We start from the raw sequence: 21734 nt of genomic DNA, 5'->3' as shown, positions 1-21734 counted from the left end.
CATTAGGGTTTCACTAAGCCCATTAGTCACATGTTTGGGCTTTTGGGTCCATTAAGCTTCATTAGGCCCATTAGGGTTTATTAGGCCCATTAGGGTTTTAGTCCCTTGTCCAAACGTCCCAAACGAGTCACCATACAAACGAGGCACACCGTCACCCGACACGGCGGCCGGTGGCGGCAGGAGGCGGTAGCCACCACCTCACGGTGGTGGTTAGGGTTTCTTTCTCATTATTCCATTTTTTTGTTACAATTTACAATGGAAAAACCAAAAGTAACACACACACACTAACTAACACACACACACATAACCACCTTGTGGTGGCCGACGGTGGCGCATGGCGGCAGCCACCACCTCACAGTGGTGGCTGTGGGGTCTATCTTTAGATTTCTAGCCAAGAATGATCATGTAGCCTCATAACATCACAACCAATGAACACAAACACCACAACTCGCCCACAACCACCTTTCACGGTGGCTTGTGGCGGCAGAAAAAACATTATCGGCGACAGCCACCATGGTTGGCTGCCATGGTGGTCCTCTTGTGTCTTCCAGCCAATAATTTACCCACACACGACTTGCAAATCAGAATCTGGACGCAACCACCCACTGGTGGTGCGCGGTGACGGCAACAGTAACCATAACGGCCACAACGGTGGCTAAAGGCGGTGGCTAGCGGAAAGAAATGAAGAAGATGATGGTGTAGCAGCAATGAACGACGACAACGATAACAGCTACAGAAGAGGGCGTCCACTCGATCTTCGCTGACGGCACAGGAGCGACCGTCGTCGCTGGAAATGGCAGTTGCGGTGTCCGGCGGTGGCTTCGTCTTCTTCACAGTGGCGGTGCAACGGCGACATCACTCCGGTCTTCCTAACTCGTATGTTGCTGATCCATGGTGGTTGCCTTCGCCGACAACAATGGTTCGCTGGTTGCTTGGTTGGTCGGAGAAACAAGGGAGTAGCGGCCGATGGTGGGAGGTATAAGGGTGGCGGCTGTCTCTCTTTAGGGTTAGGGTTTGAAGCGGGAGGGGTGACGAGTTATATACCCCGATCCCCCAAACTTACCTCCATAATGACGAGTTTAGCCCCTCCCTTCCCTTTTTCTTTCAATCTTAATCCAATATTTACCCTTTAGCCCTTGATCCCATAATTTCCTTTCAATTACCAACCAACCTCTAAGCCCTCAAATCTTTTCAATTTAAGTCCATTAATTACCAAATGCACCCTAACTTCTGAAATCCTTCTCAAATTAAATCCAGAACTTACACTTTTAACCCCCAACTTCTAAAATTATGACAATTAGCCCTTCGAGACCATCCTTTGATATATAATTATTTATTTTAGGGCTACTATTCGTTCATTAATTTATTTATTTATCTAATAAATAAACGGGGTGTTACAGTACTTCTCCCGTACTAGACATATCATTTATTCGATGCATTCTAAAGGCAAGATGCCTCTCTTACGATATCTTCCATTAAGTGTCATTACCTATCGTAAGCCTCTTCGTTTCCTTTGTTTACTCAATTCGCTACGAGTCCTCACCACGACGTTATGTTCACGGAAGCATGCGTTTAGTGTATCGAGACGAGAATATGGATAAGGTTTAGACGTGTAATCCTCCTTATTACTCTAAAAAGTTATATGTCAGTTCCAATACCGTAATTAAACGTTTAGAAATCTGAACACATAAAATTTTCAGATCTAGTCGGTAATAAACCATAGATCTGATAGCATCATAAAGCATATAAGGCATATCATAGCATAAATCATTTAGCACATAAAAGCAATTTAGGCATCTCCCCTGAATAAGCTAGTGCTTGTGTCTATTCATGTGTACTACCTAAAATGTATTAGACACACTCGTCACGATCATCGCTTAGCATTCTAAGTTTAAGTCTAGAAATAAATCATTATTCCTAGTTCGCTTAAACTAATGCTCTGATACCAACTGTGACATCCCCAAAATCACGGTCATTTTAAAATTTTTATTTATGCTTATTTAAAAATCAGAGTATCCTTTTTGAATAATAATATTGCGAAATTTGTTTCCAGGAAAACATGATAATAATATTATCAAAGTATTTATGAAGAAATGTATTTTATTTATATTAAAATTGTAGGATGTCATCGTCAATACAGAAACATAAGCATAAACAGACCTTACATTCATTTACACTGGTGATTTACATCTCCTTTAATTTCTTAGTGTAATGTAGCTTCATATCGATAACTGTGATACAAATAAACTGAGCGGGTCAGGTTGGGAAACTTGGTGAGTACATAGGGTTTTCAATCCACGATAATAAAGTTATTATGTTTCATCATCAAACAATTAACCCAATTACCCATCCCTATTATCTTCTTTATTTCTTAAGGGTCTACCCTAAGAATCATATATCACTCACTCATTCATTCCTAAGGATTGTCCTAAGGAATAGGCAAGAATTCCATCGCTGCCAGGGTTTATTTAATAGGCACTAAGTCCATAGTTGCCGATGTTCATCTATAGGGCACTAAATCCATAGCTTCCAGGGTTTATCTCTTTTATTGACAGTATTATTTTAGGGAGTCCACCCAAAATACATGTCAATGGGTTTTAGAGTACATCTGGTGAACACAGTGTTCACAACACCTACAGGTTGCGAGTCTGCTAGTGTTCCACTGGACTGTCTAGAATAGTGTGTGGTTGTCATTATACTCTGCTAGATGACTGGGTCATCGCTTGGGTCATCGCTTCTCATCATCTTCCACCTCTAATCATCTATATCATCTTTCATCTCTCATCATTCATTTCATCTTTCATCTCTCATCTCATCTCATCTCATCTTTAATCTACCCATCTTTACCCATCATAATTATAGGTATAAAATACGTATACAGTTTAAATGGAATAAAACATGTATATTTTGTTCATCCAACATAGATATCAAGAACACAAATAATATGCACACATATCATGTAATTTATATTAAATACTTAATATCTATGTGTAAGATGAAAGTAACTATGCACTCACTTGTTAAAGTGACGATTCCAAAGTCGGGCAGCGCTTCACTTCTAACAATTCTATTTTCCTTTGACGAAACCTAGTACCATTACTGCTAGATTTTAGTCTAATATTTATTGCGACTATTTTCGAGCGATATTCTTTTATAAGTGTAAAACAATACTTTTCAACCACTATGTACAGACAGGGGCCAGACATGAAACACCGGAGGGGAGGACCATTTTGGCATTATAACACTTCTGAAATCCAACAACCATATGCGGCCCTTCAAACCAGATTCCCCGTACCGCGAGTAGTTAAAAGATATTATAATAACACTTTGTATATTATATTTTATAATATATTTATTGTTTATAAGTTCATAATAACGATATTGAATTTAAACATAAACTATACTTAAAGTGGGGTAAGCATAACTCACTTACTATGAGGTTTGGCTAGGAACTGGGCTCTACGAGGGTAGAACTTCCGAGCCAAAATCTCTTCTTCTCGGAGCCTTCTGGCACTCCGGGACTCGCCTCTAGCACTCTGGAAGAGCTAGGGAATGGGAGGGGCTAAGAGGGGTGTTTGAGAGAGAAAGAATGGGAAATGTGTGAGTTTTTGGGGTGATTTGCGCCTCTATTTATAGGTTGAGTCCAGTTTGAATGCGGGGCGTTCCCTTGCTGAACATTGGGTGTTCGTGTCCAGGTGTCATCATCTGGTGCCAAGTCGTGGTGAGTAAGCAGTTGCCCAGATCGCGCCATGTGTTGCTCGCTGGTTACTCCAAAAACTGATTATCTTCTAAAATCCGTAACTTTTGCATATGAGCTCCATTTTTGACGTTCTTTATATCCCCACGTAGGTATTGACAGGATATACAACTTTCATATAGACTCCGTTGGCTAATTTTTATTTTATTTTTAAAGTTATATTTTAATAGACTTAGACAGTTAAAATCCGTTAAAAAATCATAACTTTTTCATACGACGTCAGTTTTTTACTGTCTTTATATTGAGCTCCTATTAATGAGATCTTCAATTCTCATTTAGGTTGTATCGGCTAAAAATCGATCGATCTAAAATTCGATTTCCGGGCTGTGTACTGCTATGCCAAATCTTAGAAAAATCATAACTTCCTCATACGAAGTCAGATTTTGACGTTCTTTTTATGCACACTCTCGGTTTAACGTATACTACGACTTCGTTTAGATCACTAAGGCTAAAAATTATTTAATCGCAAACTCACTTTTTACGTCACACAACATCGTGTCGGTTTTATCGCGAAACTTCGACAGATCATAACTTCTTCGTTATGACTCGGATTTCAACGTTCTTTATATGTACAGAACCCTTGTGACATGTATTATAACTTGGTTAAGATTATTTATTCTAAATAATCTTCTATCAAAGTTTTGTTGTTTCTTAACGCTCATTGTCTCTAAATTGACTAACCCGAATTTGCAGACGTTACAACTTTGATGTATGGGCATATGATTATCTCATTAAAAGGGACCCCAACTGTTGGTCAAGAGCTTTTTTAAATGTGGGAATGGGATGTGATGCAATGGAAAATGGTGTTTCTGAGAGCTTCAATGTTGATATTGAAGAATCTAGAAAGAAACCATTGATCACTATGTTAGAGGACATAAAGGTGTTTGTGATGGAGAGATTGTACATACGGAAAGGGAAAGGATTGGTTGGAATTTGGTAATCTGTCTAACTATCAGAAAGAAGCTTGGTGAACTAAAAAAGTTGAGAAGATTAGTGACCATATATGTTTTACTTACTTTTTGTATATGCAAGTGTTAACTAACTTTTTGTAATGGCAGATTCCAGGTTCCATATGTTAGTGGATACAAATAGTTTGAAGTTGTGCAAGGTAATGAAAGGTACGATGTTGACCTGGAGAAGAGAGAATGTGGATGTAAAGATTGGCAATTGACATGAATTCATTGTGTACATGCCATATGTGCCAATAGTGTCATATCTTCTTTGAATCTTGATTCAGAGGAATATGTTGCAGAGTGGTTTACTAATCTGCATTTCTTAGGGCCTATGAGTATACCATACATCCCCTGAATGATAGTACCTTGTGGCCCCACATGCCTAATGTTCACCAGATACTACCTCCTATTAAGAGGAGGTTACCTGGTAGACCATGTGTGAAAAGAAAAAGAGACCAAACAGAAAATGAACTCATTGGGAATACAAGACATACTATAAGCATGGCAAGTGTTCAACACAAATGTACAATTTGTAATGAAACTGTACACAACAAAGCTACATGTCCAATGAGGGGTCCTTCAAAAGCAGGTCCAAGTAAAGCAAAAAAGAAGAGTAATGCAAAAAAATGTCCTTCATAAGCAAGCACTCCAACTCCAAGTACTCCAACACATATGAATCAAGATCCTATGACTCAAGAGCATGTGAATCAATAGCTTGTGATTCAAGAGAATGTCCCTGTGAATCAAGAGCATGTGAATTATCACACCCCCGAACTAGGACGACAAAAACGTCTGGGGGCGGATAACTTCATTGTAGTGTATCATCACAATTGAATATAATTGAAAGCATAGCAACCATCATCATACATTAAAGATACCAACATACATTGTTTACAGATTGTATTTGTTCACAAATTTTACACAAAAGTGACAATAAATATGATGTTCCAAAATGTAGTAAATATCTAAAATCCATAGCCCGGATACCTGCTCACTGAGTCCCTGAAAATACAAGTCGTTTTGAAAAGCGTCAACTAAAAAGTTGGTGAGTTCATAAGCATATTTTTATAAAAAGCTTTGTAACATCTTTGATTGTAATAATTTGTAAAACTCCAGAAAATTTGATATTTGCTGTAAAAGTATGGTTTGTAGTCTCGTTCTAAAACTGTGAATAATTGCATGCGTGTCCTTTGTTTTCTTTTGTTTGTAAGTAAAAAGAGTGTGTATTCCCAGAAAATCCAATATTTTCTGATGTAAGAAAAAACAGTAGTCTTAAAACCCTAAGACCGGAGCGGTGATAGTAAAGTACAAAAAATGGGGCATAGTTTTATATTTTATAAAACCAGTGAAGTGTATAATTACGTAAATACAAAATATCATTGTTAATCCCTATGTGAGTCGTTACAACCATGCTTGATACGACTAAAATGCATGTCATGACGTTCTTCAGGCGTCGGTTTCGGTAAGATATTTGTCACCCTAGACTGGCCTAGTTTAACTGTAGCAAACAACTCATGTGTGGGGGTGTCAACCCCATATAGATCTACACACAATTACCTCGCTCTCCCTCCAAGAGACTCTGGTTATAATTACATGACTTACGGTGTACGTTAGGTAGGTACGGCGAAGGAGAGTCTCATAAGTGCCTTAACAGGTTTACGCGAAATTTTTTGTCGTAAAACTTTTGGTTTGTATACCGTTTTAGTTCAATTATTTATAACGCTTTTTATAAATAATCATTAATGAATTCGTCTAATTGTAATATACGTTGTGTAAATAGTATAATCCTTTAGGTATTCAAACTATTAAAATGTGACAACATTTTACGACTATTTTACTAATAAAAATAGTTTTTAGTAAAACAACAAAGTTTTGTAGTTTGTCTAGCACACCAAATTTTAGTTTAAGAGATTTGTAACACAAAATATACTATCTTGGTATGACTCTAACATGTCATGATTTTTTTATAATAATATTTATAGAAATCTTGAAATTTATTAAATTCCATTATTTGTGTAAAAATAAAGGTTAAAATTTCATATAACCAAAAGTTAACCATTTTTTAGTGTAACCCATATTTTTATCGTTTTAAATGAACAAACATAACTACAAGACTTTCTAGCATAAAAATGTTATTACTATATCTTTTATGATTTTGAACATGTATAAGGACCTTTTTAGTGGTGACTTGTTTCATCTTTGACACATAACCATGATATATGAACTTTCCAAGAGATAGATTTACCCTATCCTCATGAGGCTTGTAAATCTCGAGTTATGGAGTATTGGCAATGAAATATTCAACATTTCAAACACAAGTAGTTACATAAACACACAAGAGCATGCAAACATCCAGAGATTTAAACAAAACTTGACTTGTATTCACCCCCGCCCCCCCAAAAAAAAAGGATGAAAAACATGAAAATAGTGGGGTATGAAGCTTACCTTGGGAATTTTCGAGATGTAGAAGAAGAAGAAAAAGAAATTTCGAGCCTAGCTTGTGTTCTTGGTGAGATTCTCAAAATGGGTGTGCTCTAGGGGTCATATACACAAAAATGAGAGTGTAAGTGGAATGATCTTGGCATAAACATGAAACAAAACACTTTGAGTTTGACATGGACTTACCAAGTTCTTAAAATTGCTTGAAGAAACCCCACAAATGGCATGCACCCACACAAAATTTTTGAGAGAAGGAGGAGGATGTTCTAGTGAGTTAAGTGAAGAAAATGAGATTTGTGGAGTGTATGTGTGTGTGTGTTCGGCCGAGAGTTAAAAGATGGAGGGAGGAAGGAGCGTGTTGACTTATGGAGAGATGATAGGATAACTACCTTGATACATGCAAGATTAAGCATGGATATATGGGGGGTAATAAGGAGGTGGCACCTTATTATCCACCCCTTTTCCTTTTTTTTTTGTTCAAGGCCATAACCGAGCAAAGGGGTTTTCGGCCCAAAAAGATGGCCCAAGAAGGATGGTTCCGGTTTTTGGCTTGGCCCAAAAGAGTTTTTGGTCCAATATGAGGGCCCAATAGAGGTTTGCGGCCTAACAAGGCCCATTGAAGTGCTCTCGGCCTAATAGGAGGCCCAATAGTGGTTTTCGGCCCACTAAGGCTCAATAAAAGGTTTTCGGCCCAATATAGAGCCCAATAGAAGTTTTCGGCCCATTAAGGCCAAAATATGGGTTTTCAGCCCAACAAGACCAATTGAATAAGTTATCGGCCCAATAGGGCCCAATAAAGAAGTCTTGGTCCAATAAGGGTTTTGGGCCGAGAATTCTTGGGCTAGGGCCCAAATTGAGTTGAACTTAGCTTATTGGATCGAGTTTTGGACTTGCATGAGGTCGTTTCGACTTGAATTTCCATGTATGAATGTATGAACTTAATAGCTTTGCAGTTTGAATTTCACTAAATGAAATGTTGTACGGTTACATAAAGGAAATTGTCTTGTACAAGGATCAACATCTTAACCCTAATTTGCTAGTTGTGACAGAATCAAGATCCTGAGAATCAAGATCCTGTGAATGAAGTACCCGTCAACCAAGATCCTGTGAATCCAGTACCTGTTAACCAAGTGCATGTGAATCTCGGTGTTAGAGAAGAGAGAATCAACAAGATACAAATCAGGATTCAAGTTTTTCGAAAGGATGGCAAAGGAGCAACTGAGGACAACCCAGTTACTTTAGAATGATTAGGGTTACTTGATTTCTTTTGCTTTGGAAGTATGTAATAGTACACTATGTATGGTGACTTTCTTTTGAGAATTGGGCCAACTTTTGATGTAATTGATAATACTACCCTTGCTTGTAACCTAGCAACTTTTGATGGCCTTTTAGTAATGGAATCAGATATGGTATCCTATGTCAGTTGTGTTTTGTCTTTTTTAATATTATTGGTACTAATGCATTAGTTTATTAAAAAGCTTGTTATAATGGGGATCATATGTCAATTGTCTATTAGGAATCATATTTGTTTCTATCAATGTCCTTGTCTTTTGGTTGTTGAAATTGCAACCAAATTCAATGTAAATTACATTCAAATGTGTACCATGTAACATTTCATTCAATACCAACCCAACATTCAATATAAACCATTAAATACATTCAAACTACCAAAATTCATACATCATACCAAACTCCATTCAACTGTTTTCAGATAATATTACAACTGATTTCAAACCTATAACTACGTGCTTTATTCTTCAGTTCATGAAGTTCTCTTTAACTGCTTCAAGTTATTGTTCTAAATCCAGATTCCCAGTCACAGGTTCATTAATCCATTCCTAATACTTCCACTTCTTACCTGGTTTTTTCGAAATCAAATATAAAGATGGTAAGAAGCTCAATATCTTTATTTATTAGAAGGAAAATCAAATGTATAGAGGGAAATCAAGATCGACATACTAGAGAATTGGGGCAAACTTTAACCTTTTTGTTAGGGTTGTCTTTAGTCTTGGATGTGCATATTCGAATTGGGAGTTGACTATAACAAAGCTCCTATTTCTTTACGATGGAACCAGATGAAATGGGAGTTGACATCTTCTTCTTCGATTTTGGGTATGGGTTTGAAAGTTTTTTCGATTGAATTTAGGGCTAGGTATCGTATTATAATCGATGGAACTCAGAGATGATCCACGTAGGAGTATTTTCTTTTAATGATTGTCGACATATACAACCATGTCAGCAAATATGGCATCAATCGATAACAATGATTTAATTTACACACAACAACAAGTTCAAGGGGAAAATATGGATAAAAAAAGTCAGAGACTAAATATGTACAAACCCAATAATATGTTACCCTATTAAGTCATTATTCCTTTAAAATATGATAAAAAGGATGGTTCATGTAACAAACCTTTACAAAAATATAAAATACAAATAATTAAAATACATACACACCAAAATGATACATGCATAATAATGTCCATGCTCACATGAAGTTGATAGACATGCTTATTAGTAAATACAACTTTATTATATAGTTGTAATGACCAGTTTGAAAAATATTTTTGAATTAGTAGTCAATTTACTATAAAACTAGTGTTGGAGGGTTGAAATAAAAATATATGTATCCACTTGCCAAACCCTATCTCCCCCGTTCCTCAAATAGGTCGCCCTACCTCCTCTATCGGTGCTTCTTGCTCCTTTTCCGAATTTTGCTAACATTTTTCTCTGCAGACGATTCAAACCCTAAACCCTACCTCCATCACAGATCCAAGGTCAGAACAACCATACTGCTTCAAATTATGTTTTTTGTTGTTGTATATGTAATTGTATCTGATTTGGTTTGCTGCAATTGTGAAACCCTAATATTTGAATTCTCTCGATCTGTTTGAAATTCCAATAGAAATGGGCGAAACAGAGATGAAGGATACTGACGCTTACGAGGAAGAGCTTCTCGACTACGAAGAGGAGGACGAGAAGGCCCCTGATTCAGCCGGTGTTAAAGTCAACGGCGAAGCCGTTAAGAAGTAAGTTCCGTTAGGATATTATGCTTGTAGTATAATTTTATGATAAAATCCGACATAATTATAATTACTAATTGTGGATCTGCTATATGTTTAAGCTGTGGAGCTCTTTTTGTGAAGTGTTTGGGAGGATAGAAGTTAATATTTGGGCTTTGAGTTTTTCTTGATTGGTTTAAAAGTTGAACTTATTATATCTCCAGTTTCGATTCTTAACCATGTTTTTGGAGTTTAAATCACACCCTGGGTGGTTGGATTGCTTGAAGTTTTGGTTTTTTACTATTTCATCAACTGTTTTTGTTCCTCACTTCAGACATCTGTAAAAAAGAATATCTTTGTGTATGGATGAGGAGACGATACTAATTTTAAGATAATCTATTGACATGGAGATGAAACTGTTTGTAAAGCTTTATTTGGAGTAGGGATCTGATCTATCTTGGTTACAATCTATTTCCCTGATTAGTACAAGATAACAATTTAACTCTAGTTATTGTTACAATTAAACAAACTAAATTCTCTTTAACTTACACAAAAGTGAATAAATTTTTGATGAACAATATGTAAATTTCCACATGAATATATGGTTATATTCATATCAGAACGAAAACAAGACTATTGTCAAACATTTACTTGGTAGGTAGCTCAACTGGTTTACTCTTTCAGAGGGTTGATTTGTCATGTGGTACTTATTGAATTTTAAGAACATCTTTTAACAAGTAATTTAGTGTTACATTAGGGATTGATTGCAGCCATAAATGCATAATCAAACCTTTTTATTGTAACTGATCCATTTTTTTTCAATTGCAGGGGTTATGTAGGAATTCACAGTTCCGGATTTAGAGATTTTCTTTTGAAGCCAGAGCTACTTCGTGCTATTGTGGATTCAGGATTTGAACATCCTTCCGAAGGCAAGCTTTTTTCTAACCATTTAAAAGCCACTTCACATATGGTCTCATTTCATCTTTCTTTAAATGGGAAACTAGTTTCTTTTTTTTAGAATCTTTAATAACATTTGGTATCTGTTTGCAGGTAAATAACAACTATCACCCCTATCATTTGGAGAAGTGGTCAGATTTGGTAATTTTTTTTAATTGAGGATTCAATTTCTTTGGTCTTCATCAGTGCAACACGAATGCATCCCTCAAGCTATTTTGGGCATGGATGTCATTTGCCAAGCAAAATCTGGTATGGGAAAAACTGCTGTTTTTGTCCTTTCAACACTGCAACAAATTGAGCCTGTAGCTGGTCAAGTAGCTGCCCTTGTTTTATGTCACACAAGGGAATTAGCTTATCAGGCATGTATTATATATTATATATATTTATATCCACAACTTGTAGAAAACTCACATCAATTAATTACTGTTTACTTATATTGTTTTGATTGTTTACTTCACAGATCTGCCATGAGTTTGAAAGATTCAGCACTTATTTAACTGATATCAAGGTTGCTGTCTTTTATGGTGGTGTAAACATCAAGATTCACAAGGAGCTTCTCAAAAATGAATGCCCACATATTGTTGTTGGGACACCTGGAAGGATTCTTGCACTTGCTAGGGACAAAGATCTTGCTTTGAAGAGTGTGAGGCATTTTATACTTGATGAGTGTGACAAGATGCTCGAGTCACTCGGTATGCTTTCATATACTTATGCATTTCAATTACTGTTTAAAGATTTTAACTTTTGTTTGTTTATACTTTATATTGATTGTTGATAGACATGAGGAGAGATGTGCAAGAAATTTTCAAGATGACACCACATGACAAACAAGTAATGATGTTTTCAGCAACCTTAAGCAAGGAGATTCGACCAGTCTGCAAAAAGTTCATGCAAGATGTAATGTCCCATGGCCAGCTCCTCTACTTCAACCTTTTCATAATGTCAACATCTATTCACATATTAATTGAGGGATGGGAGAGAGGGTGTGAAAGTAGTATTTTTTTTTTTTTTTTTTTGGGGGTTTGTTAAATATGTTTGATAGTAGATTTAGCATAATGGTGTGATGGAGTTTGAGTCTCTGATTGAAAAGCATCTGGAAAAGGGACCAATGGGGATCTTGATTCAGAGGATGTTGATGGTTGTTTTGGTTAGCTTCTGAAATCTGAAGGGTCTCTCTCTCTCTCCTAATACGCTTTTACTATGATATTTGTTCCTTTCAGCCAATGGAAATTTATGTGGATGATGAAGCCAAGTTGACTCTACATGGTCTTGTACAGGTAATCAATCAATTAATCAATCCTTGTTTCCAATGGAATTAACCATTCCATTCCTTTTGTTGATTCCAGTTAAGTGTTTTTGTAACTAACTATTGCAGCACTACATCAAATTGAGTGAGCTGGAGAAGAATCGAAAGCTGAATGATCTGCTGGATGCATTAGATTTCAATCAGGTTGTGATATTTGTGAAAAGTGTAAGCAGAGCAGCTGAGCTCAACAAGTTGCTTGTGGAATGTAACTTTCCATCAATCTGCATCCACTCTGGCATGTCCCAGGAAGAAAGGTAGCTTCATCTTTCTGTTTTTTTTTTTTTTTTAATTTTTTATTAATAATAATATAGTGTTATTAATTTGGTCAAACTTTTGAAGGTTGACTCGTTACAAGGGTTTCAAGGAAGGACACAAGAGAATCTTGGTGGCAACGGATTTAGTTGGAAGGGGTATTGATATCGAACGTGTAAACATTGTCATAAACTATGACATGCCTGATTCTGCTGATACCTACCTCCACCGTGTAAGTTCTCTCTCTCTCTCTCTGTCTCTTTTTTTTATTGATTAAAAAAAACTGAGGGAGGGGTATTTTGGTCATTTGACAGGTTGGTAGAGCTGGGAGGTTTGGAACCAAAGGTCTTGCCATCACATTCGTGTCGTCTGCAGCCGATTCTGATGTTCTTAACCAGGTCTGTATCCACCTCTATAACTAGAATTATTAACAATATATAAAAACAATAATAATAATTATTATTAACAATCATTAATTGCTGCTTGATTTTGGTGATTTTAGGTTCAGGAGAGATTTGAGGTTGATATCAAAGAGCTTCCTGAGCAGATTGATACTTCAACATATAGTAAGATCCTGTTTCTTTTTATTTTATTTTTTGATGTTTAAAAGATATATGATAAGCTAATTTGTAAAATGTCGGAAATTTAATCTGGAAGACATAATCATGTTGTAACTTTTTCTATTAAGTCGTTCTTTTTGCATTAAGTAAAAAGAATTACCCTTATAACTTCAAGTCCAGTGCGGGCAAATTTCTAGGGTTGTTTTGAGGGCATTCTTGTCTTTTAAATAAACTAGTTTATAACCCGTGGGAACCACAATTATAAAATTAATTCAACTTTTACAATAAAAATTTATAATTATTATTCATTTATTTTAAATAAATAATTTTAAATAAATTATTAATTAGGAGATATATCAAATTTTTATAGTTATTATAAATTCAAATTTAACATATAATTAGAAAATGTAAATTTAAATTTTGAAATGAGTTACCTAATATATATCTACATGATAGATGACATAATATTAATTAGGAGTTGTATTAGAGTGACACTTGGCAAATGGAGATTAAAATTATTTATTTATTAGAATAGGGATGAGACAACTACGAGGGTATTATCAATATCAATAGCAAAAGGTGAAAGCACCCTTGAAGATGTTTACTGCTTTTGGTGGTACTACTTAAGACATGACAGGATTGGATCTACAAGGGTATTTTTGTCTTTTGCATGTAGTAGAGATCTAGTACAACCTGATGTGTCTTGTGGTGTCATATGATAGTGACTTGCAATGATTTGGTTGCAGTGCCATCGTAGGAAAGCTTTTAGCAAGAAGCAACCATGGGATGGGATGATGTCAAGTGTGCTCAACAGTGGTGAATATTGAAGAAGAAGATGAAAATGATGATATTGCTCCTTATGTCTTATTATAAAACAATTAGAAACATCAAAGGGGATATCTTATCACAAGATTGTTGAGTTTTGTAACATCTATAAACTTGTTTTCCTAGTTCTTATGTAGCTCAAGTAGGGAGAGTTGTTTGTTGTTGACCTATTTTTATTTGCTGAATGGTGCAACTTATGATGCGTGAAGTACAAGTTGCTGTAGCATTATAAATCTTTTACTTGTTTGATTAGTCGTAAAAAATTTCATGATTGTGAACGTGTCTTGTCTAAGTTTAACCTAATGTACAAATTATGCAACCAAATTATGCAACCAAGTTTAACCTAATGTACAAATTCATGCGCTAGTGTTTCATTTTTTTTTACCAATTGATGTAAATGATTTTTTTCCCCAAATTTACACAATGTTTCATTTTTCTTACTAATTTATGCAAGAATATGCCTTTTTTTAGTGTGTGTGTATATATATATATATATATATATATATATATTACCAATTTATGCAAGAATATTCTAAAAAAATTCGCCATATGATTATGCAACAATGTTTTACCTTTTTACCACTTTATATAACAACTAGATGAGAGTTAGATGCGCCTTTGGCGCTGTGTTTCTTTTTTTCCTAATTTTAATTTATGGCCGATTACTATTATTTGATGATTAAGTTCTTTCTCTTTCTTATTTTGACACAAAAGTCTTTCTCTTTTTCATGTGATTATGATCCATGTGTGTTTGATTTTGTATGTCAAGTGGAGGTTTACGAAACCGAAAGCACTTCAAAGTTCAATCTTTGAAACAATAATTTACAACTTGGAAAAATAAGTATCCAATCTTTTCATTAAGACTGTTAACCATAAGTTCCACACATCTGTTGGAGGGTAAAAAAGGAAAGCTAACCACCAATATGTATCATTGGTTTGTTTGGCGTGTTTGTGATGTCGATCATTCTAGCATGAGACCCTTTCTTTCTCTTCACCTGAATATATATCATTTGTATATGGCATCACAAAAATTTACAAATTAAAAAAAAAAAAAAAGTTGTGCATAAGAGATGATAAAACGTACTGCAGCCCCAATAATTTGTCTCAGCTCATTATCATGGCTTTTATGTGTATCTTGAGTTACTAAACCGATTCCTTTTTACACTTTGACCAATACATCTTCCTTGATAACAACCGTTTCCTTGTGTCATAGAGCCTCTTACAAATCTGTTTCTCACTAACGAAGAGGACATACACCTTCACAAAATAAAAATTAAATTATAATCATAAATTTTTCCCTAATAAAACATTATAATTCAAAAATATTCTACCCAATTGTTATTATATAACCCTCACATAGACTTACTTCCACACACTTCACCCAACATTCTATCAGGCTCCCTTGCACTATTAGTGTCTATACAAGAACCATCAAAATAAGGTACAACATAAGTGCAATAATCAGCCAATGAGGACTGCCCACTTGTCATCAATAATCAGCAAGTCAAAAAACAGTCTAAATCTTTTGTTAGGTTGAGGAAAATAACCGGCCCATAGAGGAAGATCACCACTATAATTTACAATTGGGCAATAACCCTCAGCTTCACGGTTATATGTACACCCTGTTAACTGTCTTGTGTTGCAATGGTAGGGCCCGTTCCATAGGTTACAAGGGGCAGTTAAAAACTCGGTTCCTTGGTTATGTCCCCAATCAAGTTGATCTGCCATGGTGTAATTTGCTTCATACCAACCGCTATCTTCTAATATAGCCCATGTCATTTTTGAAACTACTGATCTTCTATCAACTGAAGCAGTCATGATCTCGTTCATCAGAAGTCTCTTCTCCCAATGAGTTCCGGATTCAGACAAAAAGTTAGGGAAATGATGTTTCCTTTTTAGTTAGGTGCTGTTTGTTTTTTAAAAAAAACCTCTTCAAACCAATTTCTGCTGCGCGGCGCAACTCACACGCAACACTTTCCCTCTCGCAGCAGTTTGTTTTTTGGAAGACTTCAGACTGCAAAACCTCTGCGCATGTGCTTCGTGGCGCAACACTTGACTTGCCTCTTCAAACCTCTTTAGCTTTCAATTTTTTGAAGTGTTTTTTTTAGAATTTTGGTATAACTTAATTTTTTTTAACTTTTATTTACGGATTTGATACAATTTGTTATTATAGTTTCCACAAATTTTTTTAACTTGATTTTTTTTAACAAAAAAACTTTGATTTTTTTTAATTTTTTTTATCGTTTCTGTTAATAATATTTCCAGTTTCAGTTTCATCTTTTTTAACGTGTGTAATTTTTTACGAACTTTATAGACATTGTTTGCAATACTTTCTTAATTTTTTTTATTTTCTTTTTTATGTTTTTTTAAATTAGTTTTTTTTCTAGAATAAAGCTGTTAGCTTCTTTTATATTTTTGTAAGTTTTTTTTTTAAAATTTTATATTTTTGTTTTTTTACATGTTCTTTTTAGTACTCTTTCAATGTTTTAAGACTAGAATTATTAAAATTTCGGTGTTGAGAACTATTTTCAGTTTATAAAATTAGTTTATTTAAATTTCAGTTTACTGCATCAATCTGCAGATGATAGATGATAAAAAACAAACATGCTTCTTATTATGTGCTGCAACCGTTTGTTCCACCTCTTCTGCTACAGAGGATTTTAGAGGTGGTCCGCAGACTTCATGAATTTTCGCTTCGAAAAAACAAACAACACCTTAATCAACTTAATGCATTAAGCACTTATTGAGATACCTGAAGCCCCACGGCCTCCACCATCTTCCAACTCAAGTTAACATGTTTCAGATTTTAAAAATATAAAAACTTTTGGAATTTAACAATTCAGCTGAGTTGGCCTCCTTTTTCTCCCGTCTCTAAAATGTGTAAAGGCATGAGGGTCGAATCCAAGGACATGCATCACCTGCAAATCCAAACTTATTAGGAACACTTTTTATAAAAAGCCCGAATCTTTTAAAATTTTGTACAAAAAATAAAAAAATAATAAGAAGAAACCAAACTCAATGTATGAGTGTAACGGAAAGTAGTGTTTCTGCTTCTGTGGTCAAGTGTCAAGTGCCAACATTCACATGCCCTGTTCAAACAGACCTAATCTCGTAAGCTATATATGGTTTGTTTTTTTGTTTTTTTTGTTTTTTTTACTTAATACAAAAGAACAAAGGAGAATCTTTCCCGGTTGGGTTATAACTTTATTCGCTTTTTCACTCTCCTTTACTTTTTCCTTCGGTTTCCCAAAGTTCTTTTTTTTTTTCTTGAGTTAAATTTTTTAAACATCATTTATCCAGACAACATTTTGTATTACCTGCACGACCCCATTGATCACGTTCACTTGGTACGACACATGCCAGGGTATTGCCAGATGTCGGTCTTGTGGTCACCAAAAGAACTAAATCAGCATCCGCAACACCCTCTGTAAAGATTTTTAAAAAAAATGTCATCTTTTTAAAATGGAATGAACAATTCCATTCATTTTTTGATTCCATCATAACAAAAAGATAGTGTACTTACTTATAGTTGGACAAAAAATCTTGCATCATTTCCCTGTTAGTCAAAAGTCAAAAATTAATCTTAGTAGGACTAAATAAAAAAATAAACAAATTCGATAACATGATGCTTAGCTGCCAACAATTCATTTGTGCAAATGCAAGCCAACCCTAACACATACTAACATCAACCCAACATATAAGCATTATATTCAGTTACTCGGAAAAGAATAGCAGCACCAACTAATAATTATATGTTATAATTATTAAAAGGACTTTTATTTCTATAATTTTCAGTAACTACAACATTTAGAATTCCAATTCAATTTTTTTTTGTTATTTTCCAGAAATAAAAAAAAAAAATATTTTCTCCATAATAGCTATAATCTATGATTTCACATAATTTAACATTTATATAAACGCAAACAATTTTCCGAAGTGAGAAATAAGTTTTTCTTTTACTATTTGGAATTCATAGTATATATTTTAAACGACAAAAAACATGTTCAGGTGTTCATTCCATTCCATTCCATTCCTGTGTGATTTCATTCGATCATACAAAATAGATATCATGCATACCATTGGGATCTCGTGTTGCTCTCAACACAGCCTATCATCCCCAGACAGATAGTTAGACAAAGAGAACAATCCAAACAGAGAAGATATGTTTCATGCATGTGTCTTGGAGTTCGGTGGTAACTGGGATAAGTACTTACCTCTTGTCGAATTTTTATATAATAACAGTTACCACACGTCAATCAAAATGCCGCCATATGAAGCACTATATGGGCGCAAATGTCGTACTCCATTATGTTGGCGTGATGTAGGACAGAAAATCCTTGGTGGTCCTGAAATGATTCAAGACATCACTGATAAGATTCAAGTCGTACGAGAAAGAATGAAAGCGGCCCAGGATCAACAAAAGTCCTATGCAGAAAAGACGAGACGACCCATAGAATTCCAGATGGGTGATTTCATAATGCTGAAGGTATCCCCATGGAAAGGAATTATGCGATTTGGGAAGAAAGGCAATTTGAGTCCAAGATTTGTTGGTCCTTTCAAAATCATCGAGAGAATTGGTAAGCAAGCATATCATTTAGAATTGCCCGAAAATTTGGCAGGTATTCATGATGTATTTCATGTGAGTTATCTGCGTAAATGTTTGAACAGATATGACGAAACGGTTCCGTTATCCGAGGTGAAACTGGATAATAAGTTAAGATATGTAGAAGATCCTGAAGAGATCATAAACGAAAGAACGGTTGATCTACGTAATAAAGAAGTGGAGTTGGTGCTTGTCAAATGGAAACACCATCGATGCCCAAATTATACTTGGGAAAATAAGAATGGGATAAGAGTGAAATATCCCCATTTGTTTAAATCGTTGTAATTTCGGGGACGAAATCCTCAAAAGGAGGAGGTATTTGTAACATACACGTTAATAACCTAGTTCAATTATTGTGTTTTGTAAGCTTGTTAGCTTAAAATTGAATATTATTAAATATTATATGGTTTTGAGCGTTGAGTTCTAACAAGATAGTTTTATGAGATTTGAAGTAAAACTATGTTTAGAATCATTCGGAAAGTATTGGAAGTCTTATGAGATTCCGATCAAAAAGTCAACTATCAAAATTAACGAAAATATAACATTTAATTTGGAAATAACTAAAACTAATGTTATTGAAAGTTGTAAATTATCTCGTTAGAAACGTTTAGGTGAAAACCTCACCGAAATCCGAGTTATAACGAAGAAGTTATGACTTATCAAAGTTTCGCGACAGAACCGGCACGACGCCATATGACGTAAAAAATGAGTTTACATTAAACTACTTTTTAGCTTTAGTAATCTAAATGAAAGTAGTAATATTCGTTAAACAGAGAACTTTCATAAAAAGAACGTCCAAATCTGACTTCGTGTGAGGAAGTTATGATTTTTCTAAAATTCGGTATAACAGTATTCAACTCGAAATTCGAATTATAGATCGAGCAATTTTTAGCTGACACAACCTAAACGAGAATCGAAGGTCTCGTCAATAGTAGTTCAACGGTAAAAAGACAGACGAAAACGGACGTCGGATGAAGAAGTTATGAATTTTTAACGGACTTTCCTGTCCCGGCCTGTTAAAAATATAATATTAAAAATGAAGTCAAAATTAACCGATGGAGTCTAAAAGAAAGTTGTAGAGTCTAATCTCACCTACGCGTGGATATAAAGAACGTCAAAAACGGATCTTGTATGCGAAAAATATGAATTTTTGAAGTTTCAGACACAAACTTCGAGGAGGCCGTACGCCCAGCGTACTCGAGTTACTCCCTGCGTACTCGAACAAGTTCCGAAATCAGCCACGTCGCCTATCCTTCGGATGGAGGACACCTATCTCGCACAATTGACACGTCGGTGACACGAAGCTCCTACGCCCAGCGTACGAGAGTACGCTCAGCGTAGACAGTACGCCCTGTGTACCTGAAATTTACGCCCAAACGTAATACTAAGTTTCGGATACTATAAATAGAAGTGCGAGGCTGCCCGATTTATGTTTAGAAATTTCACACTTTTACACCCTCTACTTTCTTCTAAGCTATCCTAACACCCCCGAAGCCTAGGGAACCTCCCTAACACTCGAAGCAAGCCCCGGAACACCCAAAGACCCGAGAAAATAATCTTTTCAGTGGAAACTCTGCCCGCGTAAAGCACGGTTTTCAACTAAAACTCCCGGTTTCATCAAAGAAAGTCATTTATAGAAACGAAGTGCTGTCCAAATCGCCATTTTATCATTCGGCTATTTCACGGTGAGTTCAATGTAAGGACAATTGTATGTTATTTGTTATATGTGCAATGTGCTTTCTTGTGTTATTCTGGTAATAGTTTTATACCTTTGGCCATGTAGAGCATGTCTCCTATCACTTTGGTATTGGCTTTGTGCCTTTGGCCATGTAGAGAATGTCTTGTATTATTCTGGTATTGGTATTATGCCTTTGGCCATGTAGAGCATGTCTCGTATCACTTTAGTATTGGCTTTGTGCCTTTTGCCATGTAGAGCATGACTCGTATCACTTTGGTATTGACATAGGGCTAAGTAGGGCTGAAAGCCTGTATATGCTAGCAAAATGATAATCAGAAATCGTTTATTTTCTGTGCCACTTGGGTTGAAGCTTTATGATGTATATCATGTTTATGATCCTGAAATTATTATGTCTCATTGATCGTAAATCTTTGAATCAAATCATTGGTTGATATGGAAAGCCTACCATATGATACACATATGTCTTCGTTGTTCTTTGTCCCTCTTTGCTTCTGTCATATTGATATATATATATATATATATATATATGGCATAACGTTATATTGTTAACTGTTATTGGACTCACTAAGCGTCACCCGCTTATCCCTCTCAGTGTTTAACTATTTCAGGTGATAAGCATCCAGAGTAAACATGTTTTGTGGGAAGACTTAGAATAGTTAACACTACTATGTTTGTACTTATCATACATATATGTATATGTATATGTGTTATAAATTCCTGGGTAGTTATGTATTTTATGAAATCTTGTAAAAGCCTTAATAGTCGGTTTGTATCCAGTCTTTTGTAATAAGATATAAATATGCATGTAGCATGTTTTTGACTTTATGATAATGTTAAGTATGAAAGGGGTCTTTCATCTCTCCCTAACTAGATCGCGAATACCATTACATATTACTAAGACTAGATAATTCTTCGAATGAGAGGTCCTACCCTACAACGGTTGGACTCAAACAAGAGCTGCGAAGTAGGGCTAGACCCAACCCTCTGAAATTATTTGGTCCTCGCAATGTGTAACTTAACGTATCCGTTTACTAGTTAATTCAAGATAACTAGAACTCCTATTAGCACAAAGCACGCAAAATTCGGGCATTGAGTAACCCAAACCAAGCATGTTCTATCCAGGCTATCATATTACTGAATAATCAGTACTATCATGCAGCTCAACAAGCACATGAAACAGGCATATCAGGCATCTTCCTAGATTCTTAGCCCTATTCTAGCATGCAGTTCTCACACACATAAAGTAGGCATATAAGGCATCATTCCTAGATCCTTAGCCCTAATATAGCATGCAATTCTCATAATCAAATCTTATCATAACATAACATGTATGGGTATCTTGGGGAAAACTTACTTGAGCTTGGCTGGTCGCACGCATCAC

General features: G+C 35.4%; 1 protein-coding gene across 3 annotated transcripts; it reads left to right on the top strand.

Moving 5' to 3' along the window:
* Nucleotides 1–9788: 9788 nt before the first annotated feature.
* LOC145113825 (DEAD-box ATP-dependent RNA helicase 15) lies at nt 9789–14284 on the top strand. 3 transcript variants are annotated; one of them, XR_013710870.1, is made up of 13 exons: nt 9789–9926; nt 10055–10178; nt 10980–11080; nt 11295–11467; nt 11569–11800; nt 11887–12005; nt 12329–12385; nt 12484–12668; nt 12754–12898; nt 12981–13064; nt 13169–13232; nt 13762–13879; nt 13973–14284. XR_013710870.1 is itself a non-coding variant. In XM_079049876.1 (12 exons), the coding sequence occupies exons 2-12, from the start codon at nt 10057–10059 to the stop codon at nt 13981–13983; spliced, it is 1293 nt and encodes a 430-aa protein (XP_078906002.1). In that variant the 5' UTR covers nt 9789–9926; nt 10055–10056; the 3' UTR covers nt 13984–14284. The 3 variants fall into 3 exon arrangements, 2 of the variants coding, with proteins under 2 accessions (XP_078906002.1, XP_078906003.1); XM_079049876.1 differs by lacking the exon at nt 13762–13879; XM_079049877.1 differs by lacking the exon at nt 13973–14284 and having other exon boundaries at nt 13757–13879.
* Nucleotides 14285–21734: the final 7450 nt, after the last annotated feature.

Source organism: Lactuca virosa, chromosome 5 (genome assembly GCF_052849685.1).
Source record: "Lactuca virosa cultivar CGN04683 chromosome 5, Lactuca_virosa_CGN04683_v6, whole genome shotgun sequence".
Taxonomy (NCBI): Eukaryota; Viridiplantae; Streptophyta; class Magnoliopsida; order Asterales; family Asteraceae; genus Lactuca; species Lactuca virosa.
This window is presented reverse-complemented; position numbering and strand designations above follow the sequence as displayed.